Source organism: Pristiophorus japonicus, chromosome 11 (assembly GCF_044704955.1).
Source record: "Pristiophorus japonicus isolate sPriJap1 chromosome 11, sPriJap1.hap1, whole genome shotgun sequence".
In the NCBI taxonomy this organism is placed as follows: domain Eukaryota; kingdom Metazoa; phylum Chordata; class Chondrichthyes; family Pristiophoridae; genus Pristiophorus; species Pristiophorus japonicus.
The window spans coordinates 165,148,086-165,174,908 of record NC_091987.1 but is presented as its reverse complement, the minus strand read 5'-3'; the positions used below and the strand labels follow the sequence as shown (position 1 = coordinate 165,174,908).

The window sequence follows — 26,823 nt, the reverse complement described above, 5'->3', positions numbered from 1 at the left end:
CCAGGCTCAGGAAAGCGGCAGTTCCACCACGGATGCCGAACCACGGAAGTTTCTGGACCAAAGAGTCCCAAACTAGAGAGCTTCAACCTGTTACTGATTTAGACTTGAATGTAGGGTGTATGATTAAGAAGTTTGCAGATGATACACAAATTGTCTGTGTGGTTGATAATGCAGAAGAAAGCTGTAGACTGCAGGAAGATATCAATGAACTGGTCAGGTGGGCAGAACAGTGGCAGATATAATTCAATCTGGAGAAGTGCGAGGTAATGCATTTGGGGAGGCCTAACAAGGCAAGGGAATACACAATAAATGTTAGGGCACTGAAAAGTGTAGACTAACAAAGGGACCTTGGAGTACAGGTCCACAGATCCCTAAAGGTAGCAGGCCAGGTAGATAAGGTGGTTGAGAAGGCATACGGTATACTTGCCTTTATTAGCTGAGGCATAGAATACAAAAGCATGGAGGTTATACTTGGACTGTACAAAACACTTGTTAAACCACAGCTAGAATACTGCGTGCAGTTCTAGTCATCACATTACAGGAAAGATGTGATTGCACTAGAGAGGGTGCAGAGGAGAGTTATGAGGATGTTGCCTGGACTGGAGAATTTTGGCTATGCGGAAAGATTGGATTGGCTGTGTTTGTTTTCTTTGGAACAGCGGAGGCCGAGGGGAGACCTTATTGTGGTATATATAATTATGAGGGGTCTGGATAGAGTGGGTTGGAAGGACCTATTTCTCTTAGCAGAGGGGTCAACAACCAAGGAATATAGATTTAAAGTAATTGGTAGGAGGGTTTGAGGGGAAGGGTTTTCACCCAGAGGGTGGTGGGGGTCTGGAACTCACTGCCTGAAAGGGTGGTAGAGGCAGAAACCCCCACCACATTTAAAAAGTACTTGGATGTGCATTTGAAGTGCCGTAACCTACAGGGCTCCGGACCAAGAAAGTTGGATTAGGCTGGGTAGCTCTTTGACGGCCAGCGCGGACACGATGGCCGAAATGGCCTCCTTCCGTGCTGTAAATTTCTATGATTCTATGACCCCAACTGCTGGAGAGTTTCTCTCTTGACCTCCATTGACCTTAGTTTTGCTAGGGATCTTTGATGCCGTACCTGGTGTTAATGTCAAGGACAGCTATTCCCCTCTGGCATTCAGCTCTTACATCCATATCTGGATCAAAGCCTTGACAGGATCTGGAGCCAAGCAATCCTGGCGGAACCTCAACTGAGTGTCAGCGAGCAGGCTGTTGGACTCCTTCCATCACTTTGATTCTTGGGAGGAGGCCGATAAGGTGTTAATTTGACAGGTTAGTTTAATGTGCTTTTGTGGATAAAATATACCTGGGCAATTTTACATTGTCAGTCTTATCAGATGTCAGCCGTGGCTCAGTGGGTATCACTCTCTCCTCCGAGCCAGAAGGTCGTGAATTCAAACCCCACTTCAGAGACTGCAGCACACAATCCAGGCTGACACTCCAGCACTTGTTGGGTCCTGCTCTCCACTGCCAAAATTGCTCACTCTTCCATGACCATTCTGGAATGCAAAAATAACCCCTGACTTGTTTTCTCAACCACCAACCATCTCCTTAAACCCCTCTCACCTGCCCCCAACACTCATCTCCAACAAGTGTGAGGAGATCATGAACTTCTTAGTCACTAAGATTGAGACTACCTGTTTACCTTCCCCTAGCCCACCATGTCAAACTTCCACAAGGTGTTCCCCCCCCCCCAACCACCACCCCCGGAACTCTCAAATTTCTCTAGTTTCTCTCTTATGTCCCCTCATGCCCGCTTCGAGTTCATCTTGTCCATGCGATCCACTTCCTGGTCCCTTGACCGTATTCCACTAAACTGCAAACACCCCATGGCCCCCATTTTAGCCAATATTGTTAATGGTTCCCTCTCCTCAGATTCTGTGTCCTCCCTTTCTAAACTGCCGTTACACCCCCATGCCTCACAAAACGCACCCTCAGCCCCTCTGTCCTTACACATTGTCACCTCATCTCCAACCTCCCTTTCCTCTCCAAAAGTCCTTCAGTGTGTTTCCCAAATCTGCCCATTTTTCTTGCAACTCCATGTTTGAACATCTCCAATCAGGATCCTGCCCATGCCACAGCACTGAAATGGCTCTTCTAAAAGTCATAAATGAAGTCCTCTGTAACTGTGACTGTGATGAACTATCCCTCCACATGTTTGACCACACAATTCTTTTCTAATGCCTCCTCCGTTGTCCAGCTCAGTGGGACTGTCCTCACTTGGTTTCATTCTTACCTATACAGTTCAGTTGTAACTAGAGCATTTCCAGCAGTGACTTCACTTCCTGCCCCTTTAACTCTGGTGTCCCACAAGGATCTATCCTTGCCCCCTTCTCTTCCTCATCTACATGCTGTCCCTTACCACATCATCCGAAGCCGTCGGGTTCCATATTTGCTCTGACGACAGCTCTACCTCTTTACCACTGTCAATCCCTCTGCCTCAGTCTTGGATAAGCTGATTTCCTACAGTTAATCCATCATCTTTGGCCCCTGCCACAATCTCTGTACCCTTGCCCCAATTTCCATCACCCTATATGACTCCATATCCTCTCGATCTATAATAATAATAGTCAGCTTTTGTCGGTCTGGGGCTGGGAGCATGTGGTCCGGACTGAGTGACAGTTGCACCGACCAATGGGCGATCAGGACCCGCCCAGCCTCGCAACCAATCAGGGTGGGGAGTGATGCCGTGAATTTTAAAAGTTTGATTGACACTGGGTCTGCTCCAATGAGGAGACAGCGGGGCCAATAGGCTTGGGTACAGGGAGCGGGGCCTCCCTGGACATTGCTGTGGAGCCGAGGGAGAGAGGTAGGACATCAGCGTTGATTCTGTAGACAAAGAAGATAACAGTTTAAACACGTACTGTTACAATAAAGATAATAATTTGATCTCAAATATTTTGTGGGTCTCAGCCAGTCAGAATGATTACCTATATCTACTTCCATAACATCGCTCATCTCCGCCCCTGCCTCATCCCATCTGTTGCTGAAACCCTCATCTTTTTGTACCTCCAGACTCGACTGTTGCAATGTTCTCCTGGCCGGCCTGCTAGCCTCCATCCTGCATATACTTTAGTTCATTCAGAATTCTGCTGCCTGTTTCTTATCCCACACCAAGTGTACTCACTGGCTCCCAGCCCCCCAACATCTCAAAATACAAATTCTTATCCTTGTGTTTAGATATATTCCTGGCCTCTCCACTACCTCCCTCTGTAACTTCCTTCAACCCTCTGTTCCCCTGACTCCAGCCTCTTATGCATCCTTCCCTTGCCCTACCATATTGGCTGTGCTTTCAACCTAAAAACTAACACAGAACAGTGGAAAAGAGATCGAGGAAGAGATGGGCAGACAAATTGGAGAAAATAATGAAACAACAGGGTTGTAACAATGGGTGACTTTACTTATCCAATGTCAGACTGGAGGAAGAGTAATGTAAGTGGCAGAAGAGGAGAGGGATTGCTGCCATGTGCCCAGAACTGCTATCTTAGATCAATATGGCTTTTGTTTAATAAGGAAAGAGTGCTGGATCGAGTTCTAGGAAATGAAGTGGAGCAACACGGGAATGCAAGAGTTCAGGAACAACTAAAACGGCAACCGGAACATAACCAGTGTCAATATTAAAAATTGAAAGGAAGGGGAATCTGACACAATAAAGGCTCATGATGGGAAAAAGCCAATTTCAATTAGATTTATAAAAAAAAAACTAGCTCCAAATAATTGGCAGGTAAGGTGGTGGAGAAACAATGGGAAACATTGGAGCCGATGATGATCAGGGTACGGAGCAGGCATATTCCTACAGGAAGACAGGGTAGTACAATGGAAGCCTGTGTTACTAAACGGTGGCACAATTGAGGAACAGTGGAGGACTTTTAAGGAGCTCTTTCATTGTGCTCAACAAAAATATATCCCAGTGAAAAAGAAGGGCGATAAGAGAAAGGATGACCAGCCGTGGATAACCAAGGAAATAAAGGAGAGTATCAAATTAAAAACCAATGCGTATAAGGTGGCCAAGGTTAGTGGGAAACTAGAAGATTGGGAGCATTTTAAATGACAGCAAAGAATGACTAAGAAAGCAATAAAGAAAGGAAAGATAGATTATGAAAGTAAACTTGCGCAAAACATAAAAACAGATAGTAAAAGCTTTTACCGATATATAAAACGGAAAAGAGTGACTAAAGTAAATGTTGGTGCCTTAGAAGATGAGAAGCGTGATTTAATAATTGGAAATGTGGAGATGGCTGAGACTTTAAACAATTATTTTGCTTCGGTCTTCACAGTGGAAGACATAAAAACCATGCCAAAAATTGCTGGTCACGGGAATGTGGGAAGGGAGGACCTTGAGAGAATCACTATCACTAGGGAGGTAGTGCTGGACAAGCTAATGGGACTCAAGGTAGACAAGTCTCCTGGTCCTGATGAAATGCATCCCAGGGTATTAAAAGAGATGGCGGAAGTTATAGCAGATGCATTTGTTATAATCTACCAAAATTCTCTCGACTCTGGGGAGGTACCAGCGGATTGGAAAGCAGCTAATGTAACGCCTCTGTTTAAAAAAAAAAAGGGGGCAGACAAAGAGTAGGTAACTATAGGCCGGCTAGTTTAACATCTGTAGTGGGGAAAATGCTTGAAGCTATCATTAAGGAAGAAAGAGCGGGACATCTAGATAGGAATAGTGCAATCAAGCAGACGCAGCATGGATTCATGAAGGGGGAATCATGTTTGACTAATTTACTGGAATTCTTTGAGGATATAACGAGCATGGTGGATCGAGGTGTACCGATGGATGTGGTGTATTTGGATTTCCAAAAGGCATTCGATAAGGTGCCACACAAAAAGTTACTGCAGAAGATAAAGGTACGCGGAGTCAGAGGAAATGTATTAGCATGGATCGAGAATTTGCTGGCTAACAGAAAGCAGAGAGTCGGGATAAATGGGTCCTTTTCGGGTTGGCAATCGTTGGTTAGTGGTGTGCCACAGGGATCGGTGCTGGGACCACAACTGTTTACAATATACATAGATAACCTGGAAGAGGGGACAGAGTGTAGTGTAACAAAATTTGCAGATGACACAAAGATTAGTGGGAAAGCGGGTTGTGTAGAGGATGCAGAGAAGCTGCAAAGAGATTTAGATAGGTTAAGCGAATGGGCTAAGGTTTGGCAGATGGAATATAATGTCTGAAAATGTGAGGTTATACCTTGGGGAAAAAAAAACAGTAAAAGGGAATATTATTTGAATGGGGAGAAATTACAACATGCTGCGGTGCAGAGGGACCTGGGGGTCCTTGTGCATGAATCCCAAAAAGTTAGTTTGCAGGTGCAGCAGGTAATCAGGAAGGCGAATGGAATGTTGGCCTTCATTGCGAGAGGGATGGAGTACAAAAGCAGGGAGGTCTTGCTGCAACTGTACAGGGTATTGGTGAGGCCGCACCTGGAGTACTGCGTGCAGTTTTGGTCACCTTACTTCAGAAAGGATATACTAGCTTTGGAGGGGATACAGAGACGATTCACTAGGCTGATTCCGGAGATGAGGGGGTTACCTTCTGATGATAGATTGAGTAGACTGGGTCTTCACTCGTTGGAGTTCAGAAGGATGAGGGGTGATCTAATAGAAACATTCCAAATAATGAAAGGGATAGACAAGATAGAGGCAGAGAGGTTGTTTCCACTGGTTGGGGAGACGAGAACTAGGGGGCACAGCCTCAAAATATGGGGGAGCCAATTTAAAACCATGTTGAGAAGGAATTTCTTCTCCCAGAGGATTGTGAATCTGTGGAATTCTCTGCCCAAGGATGAAGTTGAGGCTAGCTGATTGAATATATTCAAATCACAGATAGATAGATTTTTAACCAATAAGGGAATTAAGGGTTACGGGGAGTGGGCGGGTAAGTGGAGCTGAGTCCACGGCCAGACCAGCCATAATCTTGTTGAATGGCGGAGCAGGCTCGAGGGGTAGATGGCCTACTCCTATTTCTAATTCTTATGTTCTTATGTTCCTTGGATGACTAGACAAATTAAAATGAGATTTAAAAATTTAAGTCTGGAGTAAATGCAAAGTAAAATCGAGTGGAATGTAGAAAATAGAGCGGGAAAGCAAAGAAGATTCAAAAAGCTACAAGATAATGAAAGACTGCCAGATAAATTGTAGAGAACCTAGAGACCCACAAAAAGAACAGTTATAGAAAGTTTACAAGATTTCTACAAAAGGGTAGTGGGTGTGAAAAGGTAGAAGTGGATGTGCATTTAGTTAGGATAACTACAGACAAGTACTGAAAAAAATCGCAGAACGGAAAATGCAGAATACAGCGGGTCCTTACGAAATACATCGTAGAATACTGAGGGGAGTTCTGCAGAGGACTAGATGGTTGCCAGTGTAAAACCTCTGTTCAAAAAAGAAGGCATGAACAGGTAACTGGAGCAGTCAGTCTGACATCAGCAGTGGATAAGCTTCGAGAGGCTACAATAGAGGATAATATTAATCACCGAGAGAGGCATGGGTTAATTAAGGACAGCCAGCACAGATTTGTAAAAGGCAAGTTGAACAGATTTAATTGACCGTTGAAAAGCAGTAATGCGGATATAGATTTAAAAAAAGTATATTTGATGAGATGCTGGTTAGGAAGCTTGTTGAAGAAATTGAACATGCATCGTGTTGAAGGGAATATAGCAGCTTTCATAGGAGCTTGCTTAGTGGACAGAAAGTGGTTAGTGGGTGTTTTTCAGACTGGAGGATGTAAGCAATGGTGTACTCCAGGGGTCAGTGTTGGAACAATTGCTCTTCTCAGTGTATATAAATGATGTGGACTGAAGGGTATAAGAGGCACGTCAAAATTAGCAGATAACAAAAATAGAAACTCAGCACAAGCTTCAGAAATTCTGCATTTTTATTGACTTTTATCGCAAGGATGCAAGCAAAGATCTGAGCTTGTGATTGGCTCCAAGCTGGACATGTTACTCTGCATTCCAGCCTTAGGTTCAGCACCACTTCGGCATTTAATTCCCACCCTGTGACTCACCCCGACCACATTTTAAAAATACCCTCTATTTTAGTTGCACATCTGGTTTTGATTGTATACCAGGAGGCAGATGAAAGCAGAGGTTGCTGACCAAATCAGATACTGTTCTGTTGATGGTCATAAGGCAACACACAAACCTCACACTCAGAATCCAACAATTTCAGCAAGTTGTGTGGGTTCATTTTCAAAACCTGGTATTGGTTTAAAAACTGAATGAAGAGGTTCAATTGAATTGCAAGGATTTCCTGAGGCATAGCTTCAGGGCGAGTCTTACCAACTTCTTTCTTTTTAAATCTGCTGATCAATCCTGACAAACTCTAGGCCCCGGTCGCACCAACCTAAATCACTGTGAAGAGAACCCAGCAATGATGTGCAGCTCACCCGGCCACAGCCAGAAAGTGAGTTGATCTCAGCTACAGTTGGGTAGATGCACCTCAAATAGTCTCAGTATCCTTGCCTAGGCTGCAGACATTGAGCCGCAGTTGCTGCTGCTGATCATTATTCACTAACTGCTGCTGGAAGTGTGCCTGTGTGGATAACGGCTGACAGCACAGCCCAGCTCATTGACAAAAGATAGCCAATCTGCACTGTCAAACTGACACGCTACTGCATCTAAAGAGCCTCCAGCACAGAAGGAGGCTGTTCAGTTCATCGTGTCTGTGCCAGCTCTTTGCTAAAGCAGTGCAAAACTAACCTGGCCGCCCCAGTCTATCCTCAATGCCCTGTACCTTCGCCTGCTTCAAATATTTATGCACTTTTCCCTTACACGAATGGTCTCTGCCTCAATCACCCCATGTATTCCATACTGTTAATGATCTGCTAAAGAAATTTCTCGTAATGTCTCTTCAATCCTTAGAATCAATTATAAACAGAAGACCCCTCATCATTTCCCTTCCAACGAGAGGAAAGTATTCCCGATTCACTATCAAAACCCTTCATCATTTTAAAAACCTCTATTAAATCTCCTAGCCTTCTGTCACCAGTGGAAATAGTCCCAGTATCTCACATTTCTGCTCACAGCTATAGTTCCCCATTGTACACTCTCTGTGGGTATTATGGGGTGCCCAGAACTGCATGCACTGCTCGAACTATGGCCTAACCATTGCTTTGTACAAATTTATCATAAGCTCTTTGATCTAGTACTTCATGCTGCTGTTCATAAAACCAAAAAATGCATTTGAAACTGAGCCCCTCCAATGATGCCATGTGTGGAAAGCTGAAGAGAAGGCAAAAGCAAGAGAATCTCTAAAGAATGAAGCACCAGACTTGACAGATATTACACTTACTTCAGTGAGTGTATGCACCGCACTGTGTCAGTGAGTGTATGCACCGCATTGTATTTTGTCTCCAAGGACTGTACGGTGGTCACTCCTGCCAGTACAGATGTACACATGGACATATGCACCTGTGAAAGCTAGAGTGGTGAGCTCAAATCCCACCATGGCATTTTGTGAATTGGGTTTTTTCACTACCTGTTCCAGGCCCAGTCTGGCAGCTATGTCCTTCAGTACACGGTCAGCTCAGACAGTACTGGTGCTACTGAACCACTCTTGGTGATGGACCTTGACATTCCCCACCCAGAGCACCCTTGCTACTTCCAAGTGGTGTTCAACATGGAGGGGTACTCATTCATCAGTCGAGGAAGGGCATTAGATGATAATCAGCAGTAGGTGTCCATAGTCTGATGTCATGAGACTTCATGGGGACCAGTGTCAAGGTTGAGGACTCCTAAGGCCACTTCCTCCCTCGTGTATACCACTGTGCCGCCACCTCTAGCGGGTCTGCCCTGCCGATGGGACAGATGGTGATAGAGGAATCTGGGACGTTGGCTGATAACGATGATGCTGTGAGTATGACTGTCTGTGGGACAGCCCACCCAATTTTGGCATGTCCCCAGATGTTGGTGAGGAGGACTATGCAGGCTCGAATGGGCTGGGTGTGCCTTTGCTGTGTCTGAATCTGATACCTGTGGTGATGTCGGGTGGTCCGTCCGATTTTATTTTTTGTAGCAGTTTGATACAACTGAATGTCTTGCTAGGCCATTTCAGAGTTTATTTAAGAGCCAACTACATTGGTGCCAAACAAACGGGCTGCTTTGTCCTGGAGGGTGTCGGGCGTCTTGAGTGTTGTTGGAGCTGTACTCATCCATGCAAGTGTAGAGTATTCTCTCTCACTCTTGACTTGTGCATTGTAGATGGAGGGAGGGCTTTAGGGAATCAGGAGGTGAATCACTCGCCGCAGAATACCCAGCCTCTGACCTGCTCTTGTTGCCACAGTATTTATGTAGCAGGTCCAGTTAAGTTTCTGGTCAATTGTGACCCCCCCAGGATGTTGAAGGTGGGGGATTCAGTGTTCTCTTTGACATATGAACCAAGTGCACTTTAACCCTGCACATGGAACCTCGGGCCCGTTGGTAGAACTAGGGAGCACTTGGGTAAAACGAGGCTGGCAACAAATCAAGTTGGTTTATTTTGCAGCATAAATAGGCCTGAAAAAAAGTAGCAATTCCAGGTTTTCTTAAACTTCTGAACCGGTTTGTCAGCTTCCCTTAACAATGCACAATAAAACTCAACTGTGCCAGTCCTGATGGTGCACAGACTACATAACCCACTGCTCTATTCTGGATAGTGAAGAGAATACAGAACCCAATGCGCTACTCATAGTGCACAGAAAACAGGATCTACTGATAAGAACATAAGAAATAGGAATAGGAGTAGGCCATACGGTCCCTCGAGCCTGCTCCGCCATTCAATAAGTTCATGGCTGATCTGATCATGGATTCAGCTCCACCTCCCTGCCCGCTCCCCATAACCCTTTATCCCCTTATCGTTTAAGAAACTGCCTATTTTGGTCTTAAATTTATTCAACGTCCCAGCTTCCACAGTTCTCTGAGGCAGCAAATTCCACAGATTTACAACCCTCTGAGAAAATAAATTTCTCCTCATCTCAGTTTTAAATGGGCGACCCCTTATTCTAAGATTATGCCCTCTAGTTCTAGTCTCCCACATCAGTGGAAACATCCTCTCTGCATCCACTTTATCAAGCCCCTCATAATCGATAAGATCACCTCTCATTCTTCTGAATTCTAATGAGTAGAGGCCCAACCTACTCAACCTTTCCTCATAAGTCAACCCCCTCATCTCCGGAATCAACCTAGTGAACCTTCTCTGAACTGCCTCCAAAACAAGTATTCCTTTCGTGAATATGGAAACCAAAACTGCATGCAGTATTCCAGGTGTGGCCTCACCAATACCCTGTATAGCTGTAGCAAGAATCCCCTGCTTTTATACTCCATCCCCTTTGCAATAAAGGCCAAGATTGCATTGGCCTTCCTGATCACTTGCTGTACCTGCATACTATCCTTTTGTGTTTCATGCACAAGTACACCCAGGCCCCGCTGTACTACGGCACTTTGCAATCTTTCTGCATTTAAATAATAACTTGCTCTTTGATTTTTTTTTCTGCCAAAGTGCATGACCTCATACTTTCCAACATTATACTCCATCTGCCAAATTTTTTCCCACTCGCTCACTATCATCTGATAGTGGAGAGAATACCGGACCGACTGATCTACTGATAGTGGAGAGAATACCGGACCTGCTGATAGTGGAGAGAATACAGGATCCACTGATCGACTGATAGTGGAGAGAATACCGGACCTACTGATAGTGGAGAGAATACAGGACCCACTGATCTACTGATAGTGGAGAGAATGCAGGACCCACTGATCTACCGATAGTGGAGAGAATACCGGATCCACTGATCTACTGATAGTGGAGAGAATACAGGATCCACTGATCTACTGATAGTGGAGACAATACAGGACCCACTGATCTACTGACCGTGGAGAGAATACAGGACCCACTGATCTACTGATAGTGGAGAGAATACCGGACCTACTGATAGTGGAGAGAATACGGGATCCACTGATCTACTGATAGTGGAGAGAATACCGGACTGACTGATAGTAGAGAGAATACGGGATCCACTGATCTACTGATAGTGGAGAGAATACCGGACCTACTGAAAGTGGAGAGAATACGGGATCCACTGATCTACTGATAGTGGAGAGAATACCGGACCGACTGATAGTGGAGAGAATATCGGACCCAGTGATCTACTGATAGTGGAGAGAATACAGGACCCACTGATCTACTGATAGTGGAGAGAATACCGGACCTACTAATAGTGGACAGAATACAGGACCCACTGATCTACCGATAGTGGAGAGAATACAGGATCCACTGATCTACTGATAGTGGAGAGAATACAGGACCCACTGATCTACCGATAGTGGAGAGAATACAGGACCCACTGATCTACTGATAGTGGAGAGAATATAGGACCCACTGATCTACTGATAGTGGAGAGAATACAGGACCCACTGATCTACCGATAGTGGAGAGAATACAGGACCCACTGATCTACTGATAGTGGAGAGAAAACAGGACCCACTGATCTACTGATAGTGGAGAGAATACAGGACCCACTGATCTACTGATAGTGGAGAGAATACCGGACCTACTGATAGTGGAGAGAATACAGGACCCACTGATCTACTGATAGTGGAGAGAATACCGGACCTACTGCTAGTGGAGAGAATACAGGACCCACTGATCTACCGATACTGGAGAGAATACAGGACCCACTGATCTACTGATAGTGGAGAGAATACCGGACCTACTAATAGTGGACAGAATACAGGACCCACTGATCTACCGATAGTGGAGAGAATACAGGATCTACTGATAGTGGAGAGAATACAGGACCCACTGATCTACCGATAGTGGAGAGAATACAGGACCCACTGATCTACTGATAGTGGAGAGAATACAGGACCCACTGATCTACTGATAGTGGAGAGAATACAGGACCCACTGATCTACCGATAGTGGAGAGAATACAGGACCCACTGATCTACTGATAGTGGAGAGAATACAGGACCCACTGATCTACTGATAGTGGAGAGAATACAGGACCCACTGATCTACTGATAGTGGAGAGAATACCGGACCTACTGATAGTGGAGAGAATACAGGACCCACTGATCTACTGATAGTGGAGAGAATACAGGACCCACTGATCTACTGATAGTGGAGAGAATACAGGACCCACTGATCTACTGATAGTGGAGAGAATACCGGACCTACTGATAGTGGAGAGAATACAGGATCCACTGATCTACTGATAGTGGAGAGAATACCGGACCTACTGATAGTGGAGAGAATACAGGATCCACTGATCTACTGATAGTGGAGAGAATACCGGACCTACTGATAGTGGAGAGAATACAGGACCCACTGATCTATCGATAGTGGAGAGAATACAGGACCCACTGATCTACCGATAGTGGAGAGAATACAGGACCTACTGATCTACCGATAGTGGAGAGAATACAGGACCCACTGATCTACTGATAGTGGAGAGAATACCGGACCTACTGATAGTGGAGAGAATACAGGACCCACTGATCTACTGATAGTGGAGAGAATACCGGAACCACTGATCTACTGATAGTGGAGAGAATACAGGACCCACTGATCTACTGATAGTGGAGAGAATACGGGACCCACTGATCTACCGATAGTGGAGAGAATACAGGACCCACTGATCTACCGATAGTGGAGAGAATACCGGATCCACTGATCTACTGATAGTGGAGAGAATACAGGACCCACTGATCTACCGATAGTGGAGAGAATACAGGACCCACTGATCTACTGATAGTGGAGAGAATACAGGACCCACTGATCTACCGATAGTGGAGAGAATACAGGACCCACTGATCTACCGATAGTGGAGAGAATACAGGATCCACTGATCTACTGATAGTGGAGAGAATACCGGACCCACTGATCTACTGATAGTGGAGAGAATACAGGATCCCCTGATCTACTGATAGTGGAGAGAATACTGGACCCACTGATCTACTGATAGTGGAGAGAATACCGGACCCACTGATCTACTGTTAGTGGAGAGAATACAGGACTCATTGATCTACTGACCGTGGAGAGAATACAGGACCCACTGATCTACTGATAGTGGAGAGAATACCGGACCTACTGATCTACCGATAGTGGAGAGAATACAGGACCCACTGATCTACTGATAGTGGAGAGAATACCGGACCTGCTGATAGTGGAGAGAATACAGGACCCACTGATCTACTGATAGTGGAGAGAATACGGGATCCACTGATCTACTGATAGTGGAGAGAATACCGGACCTGCTGATAGTGGAGAGAATACAGGACCCACTGATCTACTGATAGTGGAGAGAATACGGGATCCACTGATCTACTGATAGTGGAGAGAATACCGGACCTGCTGATAGTGGAGAGAATACAGGACCCACTGATCTTCTGTTCGTGGAGAGAATACAGGACCCACTGATCTACTGATAGTGGAGTGAATACAGGATCCACTGATCTACTGATAGTGGAGAGAATACCGGACCCACTGATCTACTCCGGACACTGGACAGAATATTTGTGTTTTGTTTAACTGTGTATCGGGTCAGCTTCCCCTGATGATCTCAAATTAATTTTAGTTAGTTTTCCCAGAATAGGTGTGAACAACCTCAGGCCAATCCAAATTAGCAGGGATGAAAATGAGCATAATGGAGAGGGAACTGCACGTTCTGGGCCAGTCTGGCCCAACGAAAGCTGAGAGACAAGGCAGGACTGGGCCTGAGCTGGGAACTAAGAAACAGTAGGTGCGGTTTCCCAACAACAAGTGGATTCAGACACCCTGTCTGAACCCTATTCTCCCAGCCCTGTATCCTTTGTATTTAGCTTCTTGAGAACTAATCTAACTTGATTGTAGCATTTTTACCATGTTCACCAACCCACACTTTTGTCTTTTGCAAAAAAAAAACAGACAAAATTATACTTTAAGATAAACAGCTTTTTAATTGAGTGGGTGCAAACAATCCAAGAATGTATTACTGGGACATTGGAACCGGTTCTGGGGGAGGTGGGACCAGTACAAATCGGACGGTCTCCACCTGGGCTGGACCAGAATCATTGTCCTGGGGGAGTGTTTGCTAGTGCTGTTGGGGAGGGGTTAAACTAATATGGCAGGGGGATGGGAACCTATGCAAGAAGACAGAGGGAAGTAGAATGGGGCAAGAAGCAAAAGATAAAAAGAAGAAAAGTAAGAGTGGAGGGCAGAGAAACCCAAGGCAAAAATCAAAAAGGGACACATTACAGCAAAATTCTAAAGGGGCAAAGTGTGTTAAAAAGACAAGCCTGAAGGCTCTGTGCCTCAATGCGAGGAGTATTTGTAATAAGTTGGACGAATTAACTGCACAGGCAGCAATTAATGAATATGATATAATTGGCATCATGGAGACATGGCTCCAGGGTGACCAAGGCTGGGAACTCAACATCCAGGGGTAATCAACATTCAGGAAGGATAGACAGAAAGGAAAAGGAGGTGGGGTAGCGTTGTTGGTTAACGAGGAAATTAACGCAATAGTAAGGAAGGACATTAGCTTGGATGATGTGGAATCTGTACGGGTGCAGCTGTGGAATACCAAAGGACAGAAAACGCTAGTAGGAGTTGTGTACAGACCACCAAACAGTAGTAGTGAGGTTGAGGACAGCATCAAACAAGAAATTAGGGATGCGTGCAATAAAAGTACAGCAGTTATCATGGGCGACTTTAATCTACATATAGATTGGGTTAACCAAACTGGTAGCAATACGGTGGAGGAGGATTTCCTGGAGTGTATTAGGGATAGTTCTCTCGACCAATATGTTGAGGAACCAACTAGAGGGCTGGCCATCCTAGACTGGGTGATGTGTAATGACAATGGACTAATTAGCAATCTTGTGCGAGGCCCCATGGGGAAGAGTGACCATAATATGGTAGACTTCTTTATTAAGATGGAGAGTGGCATAGTTAATTCAGCGACTAGGGTCCTGAACTTAAGGAAAGGTAACTTCGATAGTATGAGACGTGACTTGGCTAGAATAGACTGGCAAATGATACTTAAAGGGTTGATGGTGGATAGGCAATGGCAAACGTTTAAAGATCACATGGATGAACTTCAACAATTGTACATCCCTGTCTGGAGTAAAAATAAAACGGGGAAGGCGGCTCAACCGTGGCTAACAAGGGAAATTAAGGATAGTGTTAAATCCAAGGAAGAGGCCTATAAATTGGCCAGAAAAAGCAGCAAACCTGAGGACTGGAAGAAAGTTAGAATTCAGCAGAGGAGGACAAAGGGTTTAATTAGGAGGGGGAATAGAGTATGAGAGGAAGCTTGCCGGGAACATAAAAACTGACTGCAAAAGCTTCTATAGATATGTGACAAGAAAAAGATTAGTGAAGACAAACGTCGGTCCCTTGCAGACAGATTCAGGTGAATTTATAATGGGGAACAAAGAAATGGCAGACCATTTGAACAAATGCTTGTTTTGTCTTCACGAAGGAGGATACAAATAACCTTCCGGAAATACTAGGGGACCGAGAGTCTAGTGAGAAGGAGGAACTGAAGGAAATCCTTATTTGATGGGAAATTGAGTTAGGGAAATTGATGGGATTGAAGGTCGATAAATCCCCAGGGCCTGATAGTCTGCATCCCAGAGTACTGAAGGAAGTGGCCCTAGAAATAGTGGATGCATTGGTGATCATTTTCCAACAGTCTATCGACTCTGGATCAGTTCCTATGGACTGGAGGGTAGCTAATGTAACACCATTTTTTAAGAAAGGAGGGAGAGAGAAAAAGCCTAATTATAGACCAGTTAGCCTGAAATCATTAGTGGGGAAAATGTTGGAATCAATTATTAAAGATGAAATAGCAGCGCATTTGGAAAGCAGTGACAGGATCGGTCCAAGTCAGCATGGATTTATGAAAGGGAAATCCTGCTTGACAAATCTTCTAGAATTTTTTGAGGATGTAACTAGTAGAGTGGAGAAGGGAGAACCAGTGGATGTGGTGTATTTGGACGTTCAAAAGGCTTTTGACAAGGTCCCACACAAGAGATTGGTGTGCAAAATTAAAGCACATGGTATTGGGGGTAATGTACTGACGTGGATAGAAAACTGGTTGGCAGACAGGAAGCAGAGAGTCGGGATAAACGGGACCTTTTCAGAATGGCAGGCAGTGACTAGTCGGGTGCCGCAGGGCTCAGTGCTGGGACCCCAGCTATTTACAATATACATTAATGATTTACATAAAGGAATTGAGTGTAATATCTCCAAGTTTGTAGATGACCCTAAGCTGGGTGGCGGTGTGAGCTGTGAGGAGGATGCTAAGAGACTGCATGGTGACTTGGACAGGTTAGGTGAGTGGACAAATGCATGGCAGATGCAGTATAATGTGGATAAATGTGAAGTTATCCACTTTGGTGGCAAAAACACGAAGGCAGAATATTAACTGAATGGCGGCAAATTAGGAAAAGGGGAGGTGCAACGAGACCTGGGTGTCATGGTACATCAGTCATTGAAAGTTGGCATACAGGTACAGCAGGTGGTGAAGAAGGCAAATGGTATGTTGGCCTTCATAGCTAGGGGATTTGAGTTTTGGAGCAGAGAGGTCTTATTGCACTTGGTGAGGCCTCACCTTGGAATATTGTGTACAGTTTTGGTCTCCTAATCTGAGGAAGGACGTTCTTGCTATTGAGGGAGTGCAGCGAAGGTTCACCAGACTGATTCCCGGGATAGCTGGATTGACATATGAGGAGTCACTGGATCGATTGGGCCTGTATTCACTGGAGTTTAGAAGGATGAGAGGGGATCTCATAGAAACATACAGGATTCTGATGGGACGGGACAGGTTAGATGCAGGAAGAATGTTCACGATGTTGGGGAAGTCCAGAACCAGAGGACACAGTCTAAGGATAAGAGATAAGCCATTTAGGACTGAGATGGGGAGAAACTTCTTCACTCAGAGTTGTTAACCTGTGGAATTCCCTACCGCAGAGAGTTGTTGATGCCAGTTCATTGGATATTCAAGAGGGAGTTAGATATGGCCCTTATGGCTCAGGGATCAAGGGGTATGGAGAGAAAGCAGGAAAGAGGTACTGAGGTGAATGATCAGCCATGATCTTATTGAATGGTGGTGCAGGCTCGAAGGGCCGAATGGCCTACTCCTGCACCTATTTTCTATGTTTAATTAAGAAAATTGACTTCCTTACCAGTCATAACCTGGTCAGAGCGAGTCTAGCAAATTGTTTAATTTCTTGATATAAATGTGTGGGCGGAATGAATAATGGAAATTCACAGCAGCTCAATCTGTAGCTCGGAGAGGAAAAACTAGTTAATGTTTTGGGTAGAGAGCCTTTATCATAACTGTCGTGTGCATTTGCAGCCTATTCTGTTTTCCGTGTGTTGCTTCAGTCCAGTTTGATGAGTAGTCAATGGTACATTTCTGTGTCTGATTTTCCCCCTCCTTCCGTCCCACCAAATCACATTTCTTTCAAAATTGATGATTAAAGCTCTTGCTTTGGTCCAGGAGTGGATTACAATCCGGGCAGACTTTGAAGGTGGCACATAAAATAGAGCAATGCTCAGCCACCTCGGTCCCAAGGCTGCAAACATCAGACATTGCAGGAGAAGGCGAGCAGCTTCTGTCCCAAGCTACAGAGCTTGGCTGTTGGATGCTGCTCACCACTTAACTCTTGAGTGCAATGGAAGTTTGTCAAAATATTTAACAAACTAGGAATGCTGCTTCCGTGCATGAGAGAGAGTGCGGCGTTTGGGAGGTGGCTAAGACTCGGTCGGTGCTGGTGACACGGGGCCAGTTTATGTTCAGAGCTTCAGCTGTTTCCTTTCCCTTTTACAGCATGTGCACCTGGATGATCGACACGTTTGGGAGTGAGGAGCAGCGCCAGGCATACTGTCCCGCACTCTGCAGCATGGAGAGCTTTGCTTCCTACTGTCTCACTGAGCCAGGTCTGATCATAATCAAAACAAACCTCTTAAAGGAAACTTATTCCTTAAATTCTGTTTAACAATGCTCTCTCCATTGGCTAACCAGAGATTTATTTGGGTTGTCTCCTTATTTGGGTTTTCCCCTCCTCCCTTGTTCTGATTTCTGAGCCAAGGGGTTGTCTGTAGTTGAGCACCTGTCACAGGTTTCCAAAATTGCCCTTGAGCTAACTTGGAAGGAGGTTCTGGAGAGCAGCCAATAAATAGAGAGAAAATGATAGACATTGGAAATAGGGAAATTGGAAACAGCAGCTCAGTCAGCACCAATAAAGAGAAAAGACAATTTATGTTTCTATGAGTACCCTTCATCAGAACTGGAAACTAAGACAAGGGAACATTTGGAAAAAGTAGCAAGAAGAAAAGGAGGAGAGAAGCAACAGATACCCCGATCACAACAGGAAAAATGGAAATCCAGCAGACTGGAAGAACTATAAAAACAACCCAGCAAAGCTATAAAACCAGCAAAGGGATACAAAGAAGGGATGTGCAAAAAGGGGGTAAGAAAAAAAACCTAATCAAAACTAACAGTAAAAGTTTTATAAATATACTAAGAGAAAGAGCATGGTAAAGGGGATTGTGGGCCCATTGAAGACAGATACAAGTGAGACTATAATGGACAATAAGAAAATAGCAGACTTGCAGGCTTGTTAAATTAGGACTTTGTATCTGTTTTCATAGTGAAGGAAGAAGTTAAAATAAATCGAGGAGATACTTAGTGGATTTAATATAAGTTTAAGAAATGGTAATGGACAAAATAATACTTTAAGATAGACAAATATCCAGGACCTGATGGTTTCCACCCCAGAAACAGGTGGGAAATTGCAGGTGTGCTAGTCAGAATTTTCCAAAGTTGTCTAGATTTGTGAATTGTGCCTTTGGATTAGAAAATTGGAAATGCCATTCCATAATCTATGAAGGGAGAGAGGGACAAACCAGGAAATTACAGACCTGTCATTTTGATGCAAGTTGAGGGGCAGTTGCTGGGATCTATCATCAGGGACAGAGTGACTGAGCACAAGTTAATCAAAGAGATGCAGTATGGATTTGTGAAGGGCAGGTCATATCTGACTAACGTAGGTTTAACTGATTTTGAGGAGGTCATTAACGCATCTGCAATTCCCCACCTGTTTCTGGGGTGGAAATCATCAGGTCCTGGAGATTTATCTATCTTCAAGTATTATTTTGTTCATTACCATGGTGGATAGGGGGGTGTTTATGGATATTGTCTATATGGACTTCCAGAAGGTTCCTGGATTGGAGACTTTTAGCTATGAGGAAAGATTGAATAGGCTGGGGTTGTTTTCTCTGGAAGAGATGAGGCTGAGGGGAGACTTGATTGAGGTGTATAAAATTATACGGGGCCGAGATAGAGTGGATAGGAAGGACCTATTTCCCTTGGCAGAGGGGTCAACAACCTGGGGACTTAGATTGAAAGTAATTGGTGGAAGGTTTAGAGGGGATTTGAGGGGGTATTTTCACCGAGGATGGTGAGGGTCTGGAACTCACTGCCTGAACGGGTGGTAAAGGCAGAAACCCTCATCACATTTTAAAAAGTACTTGGATATGCACTTGAAGTGCTGTAACCTACAAGGCTATGGAGCAAGAGCTGGAAAGTGGGGTTAGGCTGGATAGCTTTTTGTTGGCCAGCACGGACACGATGGGCCGAATGGCCTCCTTCCGTGCTGTAAATTTGTATGATTCCAAGAGGAAGTCATAAGCAATCCCTCGAAATCGAGGGACTTGATTCACTCTAAAAGTGAGTTCTTAGATGACTGCAGGCCAATACAGGAATTACAGTCTCTGTCACAGGTGGGACAGACTGTGGTTAAAGGAAAGGATGGGTGGGGAGTCTGGTTTGCTGCAGCTCCTTCCGCTGTCTGCGTTTGGTTTCTGCATGCTCTCAGCTATGAGACTCGAGGTGCTCAGCATCCCCCCGAATGCTCTTCCTCCACTTCGGGCGGTCTTGGGCCAGCGATTCCCAGGTGCCAGTGGGGATGTTGCACTTTATCAAGAAGGCTTTGAGGGTGTCTTGAAACATTTCCTCTGTCCATCTGGGGCTCGCTTGCCGTGTAGGAGTTCTGAGTAGAGTGCTTGCTTTGGGAGTCTCGTCTTGGGTATGCGGATGATGTGGCCCGCCCAACGGAGCTGGTCGAGTGTGGTCAGTGCTTCGATGCTGGGGATGTTGACCTGATCGAGAACACTGATGATGCGTCTATTCTCCCAGTGGATTTGCAGGATGGTATTTCTCCAGAGCTTTGAGGTGTCTACTGCAAGAAGAAAGTACAGCGCTTGGAATTGGAAGCAACCTTATGGCGTGGGTTGGTAATTGGTTGTGAAGTAGGAGACAGAGAGTAGGGATAAAGAGATAGATGCAACACTTGCCCTTTTACCTCCTCCCTTCCCACTGTCCAGGGCTCCAAATACTCCTTCTAGGTGAAACTGCGATTTACTTATTGTACTTACAGTTTAGTATACTGTATTCACTGCTCACGTTACGGTCTCCTTTACATTGGGGAAACCGCTTTGCGTAACACCTCTGTTCAGTCCGCAAGCGTGACCCCGGGCTTCTGGTCGTCTGTCAGTTTAACTCTCCACTCCACTCTCACTTTACAGCCAATAAAATACTTTTTTGAAGTGTTGTAATGTAGGAATTACAGACTGTGCTTAGCATGCCTGTTATCAAGATGGAATGCAGTACAGTTTTTTTGGTTTGAACTTTCATTTCGGAAATATTTTTCCATGGTGTTTAGGTCCCGTTCAAGGTGAAATTGTTGATATTGAAGGTAGCTGCTTCAGAGCAAGGTCATCTGTACATGCAAAATTACACGACCTTGTTGGGGGCATGTTGCTCATGTAGACATTGAAGAGGGGATTCAACAAAGGAGCGATTGAGTAGAATGGTCCTAAATACTCTGGAATTTAGAAGAATGAGGGGTGATCTCATTGAAACATATAAAATTCTGAGGGGGCTTGAAAGGGTAGATGCTGAGAGGTTGTTTTCCTGGCTGGAGAGTCTAGAACTAGGGAGCATAATCTCAGGATAAGGGGTTGGGCATTGAGGATTGCGATGAGAAATGTCTTCACTGAGGGGTGTGAATCTTTGGAATTATCTTCTCCAGAGGATGTTATAGCATTAGTTTATAATTAAGTTTTTGGACTTTAATGAAATCAAAGAATATGGGGATTGGGCAGGAAAGTGGAGTTGAGGTTGAAGGTGGATGAATTAACTGTGGTGGTAATAAGGTGGATGAATTAACTGTGGAAATAGATGTTAACAAATATGATGTGATTTGGATTACAGAGACGTGGCTCCAGGATGATCAGGGCTGGGAACTCAACATCCAGGGGTATTCAACATTCAGGAAGAATAGAATAAAAGGAAAAGGAGGTGGGGTAGCATTGCTGGTTAAGGAGGAGATGAATGCAATAGTTAGGAAGGACATTAGCTTGGATGATGTGGAATGTATATGGGTAGAGCTGCAGAACACCAAAGGGCAAAAAACGTTAGTGGGAGTTGTGTACAGACCTCCAAACAGTAGTAGTGATGTTGGGGAGGGCATCAAACAGGAAATTAGGGGTGCATGCAATAAAGGTGCAGCAGTTATAATGGGTGACTTTAATATACACATAGATTGGGCTAACCAAACTGGAAGCAATACGGTGGAGGAGGATTTCCTGGAGTGCATAAGGGATGGTTTTCGAGACCAATATGTCGAGGAACCAACTAGAGGGGAGGCCATCTTAGACTGGGTGTTGTGTAATGGGAGAGGATTAATTAGCAATCTTGTTATGCGAGGCCCCTTGGGGAAGAGTGACCATAATATGGTGGAATTCTGCATTAGGATGGAGAATGAAACAGTTAATTCAGAGACCATGGTCCAGAACTTAAAGAAGGGTAACTTTGAAGGTATTAGGCGTGAATTGGCTAGGATAGATTGGCGAATGATACTTAAGGGGTTGACTGTGGATGGGCAATGGCAGACATTTAGAGACCGCATGGATGAACTACAACAATTGTACATTCCTGTCTGGCGTAAAAATATAAAAGGGAAGGTGGCTCAACCGTGGCTATCAAGGGAAATCAGGGATAGTATTAAAGCCAAGGAAGCGGCATACAAATTGGCCAGAAATAGCAGCGAACCCGGGGACTGGGAGAAATTTAGAACTCAGCAGAGGAGGACAAAGGGTTTGATTAGGGCAGGGAAAATGGAGTACGAGAAGAAGCTTTCAGGGAACATTAAGACGGATTGCAAAAGTTTCTATAGATATGTAAAGAGAAAAAGGTTAGTAAAGACAAACGTAGGTACTTTTCAGAATGGCAGACAGTGACTAGTGGGGTACCGCAAGGTTCTGTGCTGGGGCCCCAGCTGTTTACACTGTACATTAATGATTTAGACAAAGGGATTAAATGTAGTATCTCCAAATTTGCGGATGACACTAAGTTGGGTGGCAGTGTGAGCTGCAAGGAGCATGCTATGAGGCTGCAGAGCGACTTGGATAGGTTAGGTGAGTGGACAAATGCATGGCAGATGAAGTATAATGTGGATAAATGTGAGGTTATCCACTTTGGTGGTAAAAACAGAGAGACAGACTATTATCTTGAATGGTGACAGATTAGGAAAAGGGGAGGTGCAACGAGACCTGGGTGTCATGGTACATCAGTCATTGAAGGTTGGCATGCAGGTACAGCAGGCGGTTAAGAAAGCAAATAGCATGTTGGCCTTCATAACGAGGGGATTTGATCACAGGGGCAGGGAGGTGTTGCTACAGTTGTACAGGGCCTTGGTGAGGCCACACCTGGAGTATTGTGTACAGTTTTGGTCTCCTAACCTGAGGAAGGACATTCTTGCTATTGAGGGAGTGCAGCGAAGATTCATCAGACTGATTCCCGGGATGGCGGGACTGACCTATCAAGAAAGACTGGATCAACTGGGCTTGTATTCACTGGAGTTCAGAAGAATGAGAGGGGACCTCATAGAAACGTTTAAAATTCTGATGGGTTTAGACAGGTTAGATGCAGGAAGAATGTTCCCAATGTTGGGGAAGTCCAGAACCAGGGGACACAGTCTAAGGATAAGGGGTAAGCCATTTAGAACCGAGATGAGGAGAAACTTCTTCACCCAGAGAGTGGTGAACCTTGGAATTCTCTACCACAGAAAGTTGTTGAGGCCAATTCACTAAATATATTCAAAAAGGAGTTAGATGAAGTCCTTACTACTAGGGGGATCAAGGGGTATGGCGAGAAAGCAGGAATGGGGTACTGAAGTTGCATGTTCAGCCATGAACTCATTGAATGGCGGTGCAGGCTAGAAGGGCCGAATGGCCTACTCCTGCACCTATTTTCTATGTTTCTATGAAGATCAGCCATGATCTTATTGAATGGCGGAGCAGCCTCCTAATTCTTATGTTAATAAAAGCTAGTGCATCGATACAAAAAGTATTCAAAAAGCTAATGGAATGTTGGTCTTTATCTCAAGAGGGTTGAAATATAAAAGGGTGGAAGTTGTGTTACAGTTGTACAGAGCCTTGGTCAGACTCCACCTGGAGAACTGCATTCAGTTCTGGGCAGTTCACATCAGGAAGGATTTACTGGCCTTGGAGGGGCTGCAGCGCAGGTTCACTCGAGTTATACCAGGGCTTAAAGGTTACATTATAAGGGCAGATTGCACAGATTCGGCTTGTATTGAGTTTGGAAGGTTGAGGGATGGTTAAAATGATAAAAGGTTTTGATAGAGCAGATACAGAGAAGCTATTTCATCTGCTGGGGGCATCAAGAAGGGGACATAATCTTAAATTCAAGCTGGACCATTTAGGAGTGAAAACGGAAAACACTTTTTCATACAAGTGCAGTGGAAATCTGGAATTCTTTCCCCCAAAAGGCTGTTGTGGCTAGGTCAGTCGAAATTTTGAAGACTGCAATTGACAGATTTTTAATGGTAAAGGGATATGGATCAATGGAATTGAGGTACAGATCAGCCAGGATCTAATTGAATGGCAGAACTGGCTCAAGGGGCTGAATGGCGGCCTCCTGCTCCTATGTTCCACACATGGAAGTTGAATGATCTGCCAAGTGCAGATAAAATACGAGGAAACTCTTGGATAATATTAGTGGTGATCTCCATGAGGCAATGCGAAGGCAGAAAAAGAACCAAAGAACGCACGCGTAGTTCGGGTGAAAATGCTTGGGAAAGACCAAAAACGGGAAAAAGACAAGAGCGTTGAATTTGGAGAAAGAAGAGACAACTGCAAATCCAGGGGACATGAAATGAAAACCTGAAATTTTCACAAAAGTTTGTCTGTCCATCTTAAAAAGAAAAAAAGGCCAATATCTTTGGTGTGCAGTACCCTTCAGCAGCAATGTTCTAACGAAGGGTCTACATCCAAAATACCGCCCCTCCCTCTCTTTCCCCCCGACCCCCCACCCCCACCCTTACACTGACAGGCCCACCCCATGTTACCTGTACCTGCTGCTGTGAAGAAAATGGATGCTATAACTAAGCTAACTAAAGTCATGTTCAGACCAGGGGAAAGCAGAGGTTGTGTTCCTGAGGCCTGCATTGAGGTTGGTTGGAATAATAAGGGGATTCGTGAGAATGGGAGGAGAAGGGGTTAGTCATGAGCATAAGAACATAAGAAATAGGAGCAGGAGTAGGCCATACAGCCCTTGAGCCTGCTCCACCATTTAATAAGATCAAGGCTGATCTGATCATGGATTCAGCTCTACTTCCCTGCCCGCTCCCCATAACCCCTTATCCCCTTATCATTTAAGAAACTGTCTATTTCTGTCTTAAATTTATTCAACATCCCAGCTTCCACAGCTCTCTGAGGCAGCAAATTCCACAGATTCACAACCTTCAGAGAAGAAATTTCTCCTCATCTCAGTTCTAAATGGGCGGTCCCCTTATTCTAAGATCATGCCCTCTAGTTCTAGTCTCCCCCATCAGTGGAAGCATCCTCTCTGCATCCTCCTCGTCAGGCCCCCCTCATAATCTTATACGTTTCAATAAGATCACCTCTCATTCTTCTGAATTCCAATGAGTAGAGGCCCAACCTACTCAACCTTTCCTCATAAGTCAACCCCCTCATCTCCCGAATCAACCTAGTGAACCTTCTCTGAACTGCCTCCAAAGCAAGCAAATCCTTTTGTAAATATGGAAACCAAAACTGCACACAGTATTCCAGGTGTGGCCTCACCAATACCCTGAACAAGATTCCATTGGCCTTCCTGATCACTTGCTTTACCTGCATACTATCCTTGCGTTTCATGCACAAGTACCCCCAGGTCCTGCTCTACTGCAGCACTTTGCAATCTTTCTCCATTTAAATAATAACTTGCTCTTTGATTTTTTTCTGCCAAAGTGCATGACCTCACACTTTCCAACATTATACTCCATCTGCCAAATTTTTTCCCACTCACTTAGCCTGTCTATGTCCTTTTGCAGATTTTTTATGTCCTCCTCATACATTGCTTTTCCTCCCATCTTTGTATCGTCAGCAAACTTGGCTACGTTACACTCAGTCCCTTCTTCCAAGTCGTTAATATAGATTGTAAATAGTTGGGGTCCCAGCACTGATCCCTGTGGCACCCCACTCGTTATTGATTGCCAACCAGAGAATGAACCATTTATCCCAACTCTCTTTTTTGTTTGTTAGCCAATCTTCTATTCATGCTTAATATATTACCCCCAACCCCGTGAACTTTTATCTTGTGCAGTAACCTTTTATGTGGCACCTTGTCAAATGCCTTCTGGAAGTCCAAATACAACACATCCACTGGTTCCCCTTTATCCACCCTGTTTGTTACATTCTCAAAGAATTCCAGCAAATTTGTCAAACATGACTTCCCCTTCATAAATTCATGCTGACTCTGCCTGACCAAATTTTGCTTTTCCAAATGTCCTGTTACTGCTTCTTTAATAATGGACTCCAACATTTTCCCAACCATAGATGTTAGGCTAACTGATCTGTAGCAGGTTGATATGATTCCATGATTTTGAAACTAGTTTAGAAATGTTGACCTATTTTGATGTGACAGCGCTCAATAAAACCAGTTGCTGGAGCATGGGGTTAATTTAAGATTGTCACCAAAAGAACAAAGACATCTTTTATGTAGAACGTTGTTAGGACATGGAATGTCGAATCCATAATAGCTTTTAAAAGGGGAGAGGATATTTGAGAATAAAAATGTTAAATGGTATGTCAAAAGGGTGTGTAAATGGGACTAAGTGGTTAGATCTTTCAGCAAGCCAGCACATGTGTCAAAATCTATTGTTCCAAAATTTTGCTTGTTCTCCCATTTTGCTGTTGTCTCCCCTCCTCTCTCCAAGGAGTTGACTCTTGGTGGGTGGCAGTTGCAGGGGTACCTGTCTCCATCCGACACCTCATCCAATTGATCAGTCTTCATGCCTATCATGCAGCTGTCAACAGGGTTGATCCTCTCCTTTCTAAGAATGGCCGAGCAGTGACCAAGAATTATTTTCTTCCTGTGTCATTTCCTTTTAAAATATCTGAACATTGCCGTTATTACATAGTCCTGTGTAAGCAACTATTGAAGGGTTAACAGGTGCGAAGGACTAGGTGAAAGTGGAAAGTGATCATCAGACAGCCCCTGTAACATTCTGATTTCATCTAAGGGGTCAGCCATTTAGGACTGAATGAGGAGAAACCTCTTCACTGAGGGTGGTGAATCTTTGGAATTCTCTACCCCAGAGGGCTGTGGAGGCTCAGTCTTTGAGTATATTCAAGACAGAGATCGATAGATTTTTGGATATTAAGGGAATCAAGGGATATGGTGATAGTGCAGGAAAGTGGAGTTGAGGCAGAAGATCAGCCATGATCTGAT

The 26,823-nt window shown here is 44.6% G+C and overlaps 1 protein-coding gene across 3 annotated transcripts in view; it reads left to right on the top strand.

Annotated features, from left to right (window-relative positions):
• Positions 1–26,823, top strand: part of acad8 (acyl-CoA dehydrogenase family, member 8) — a 96,164-nt gene that overhangs the window by 19,609 nt on the left and 49,732 nt on the right. For all 3 annotated transcript variants that reach the window (XM_070894225.1, XM_070894226.1, XM_070894224.1), the window contains exon 4: positions 17,836–17,945. In XM_070894225.1, the coding sequence (XP_070750326.1) occupies positions 17,836–17,945 (110 nt within the window). The remainder of the gene's footprint in view (positions 1–17,835; positions 17,946–26,823) is intronic.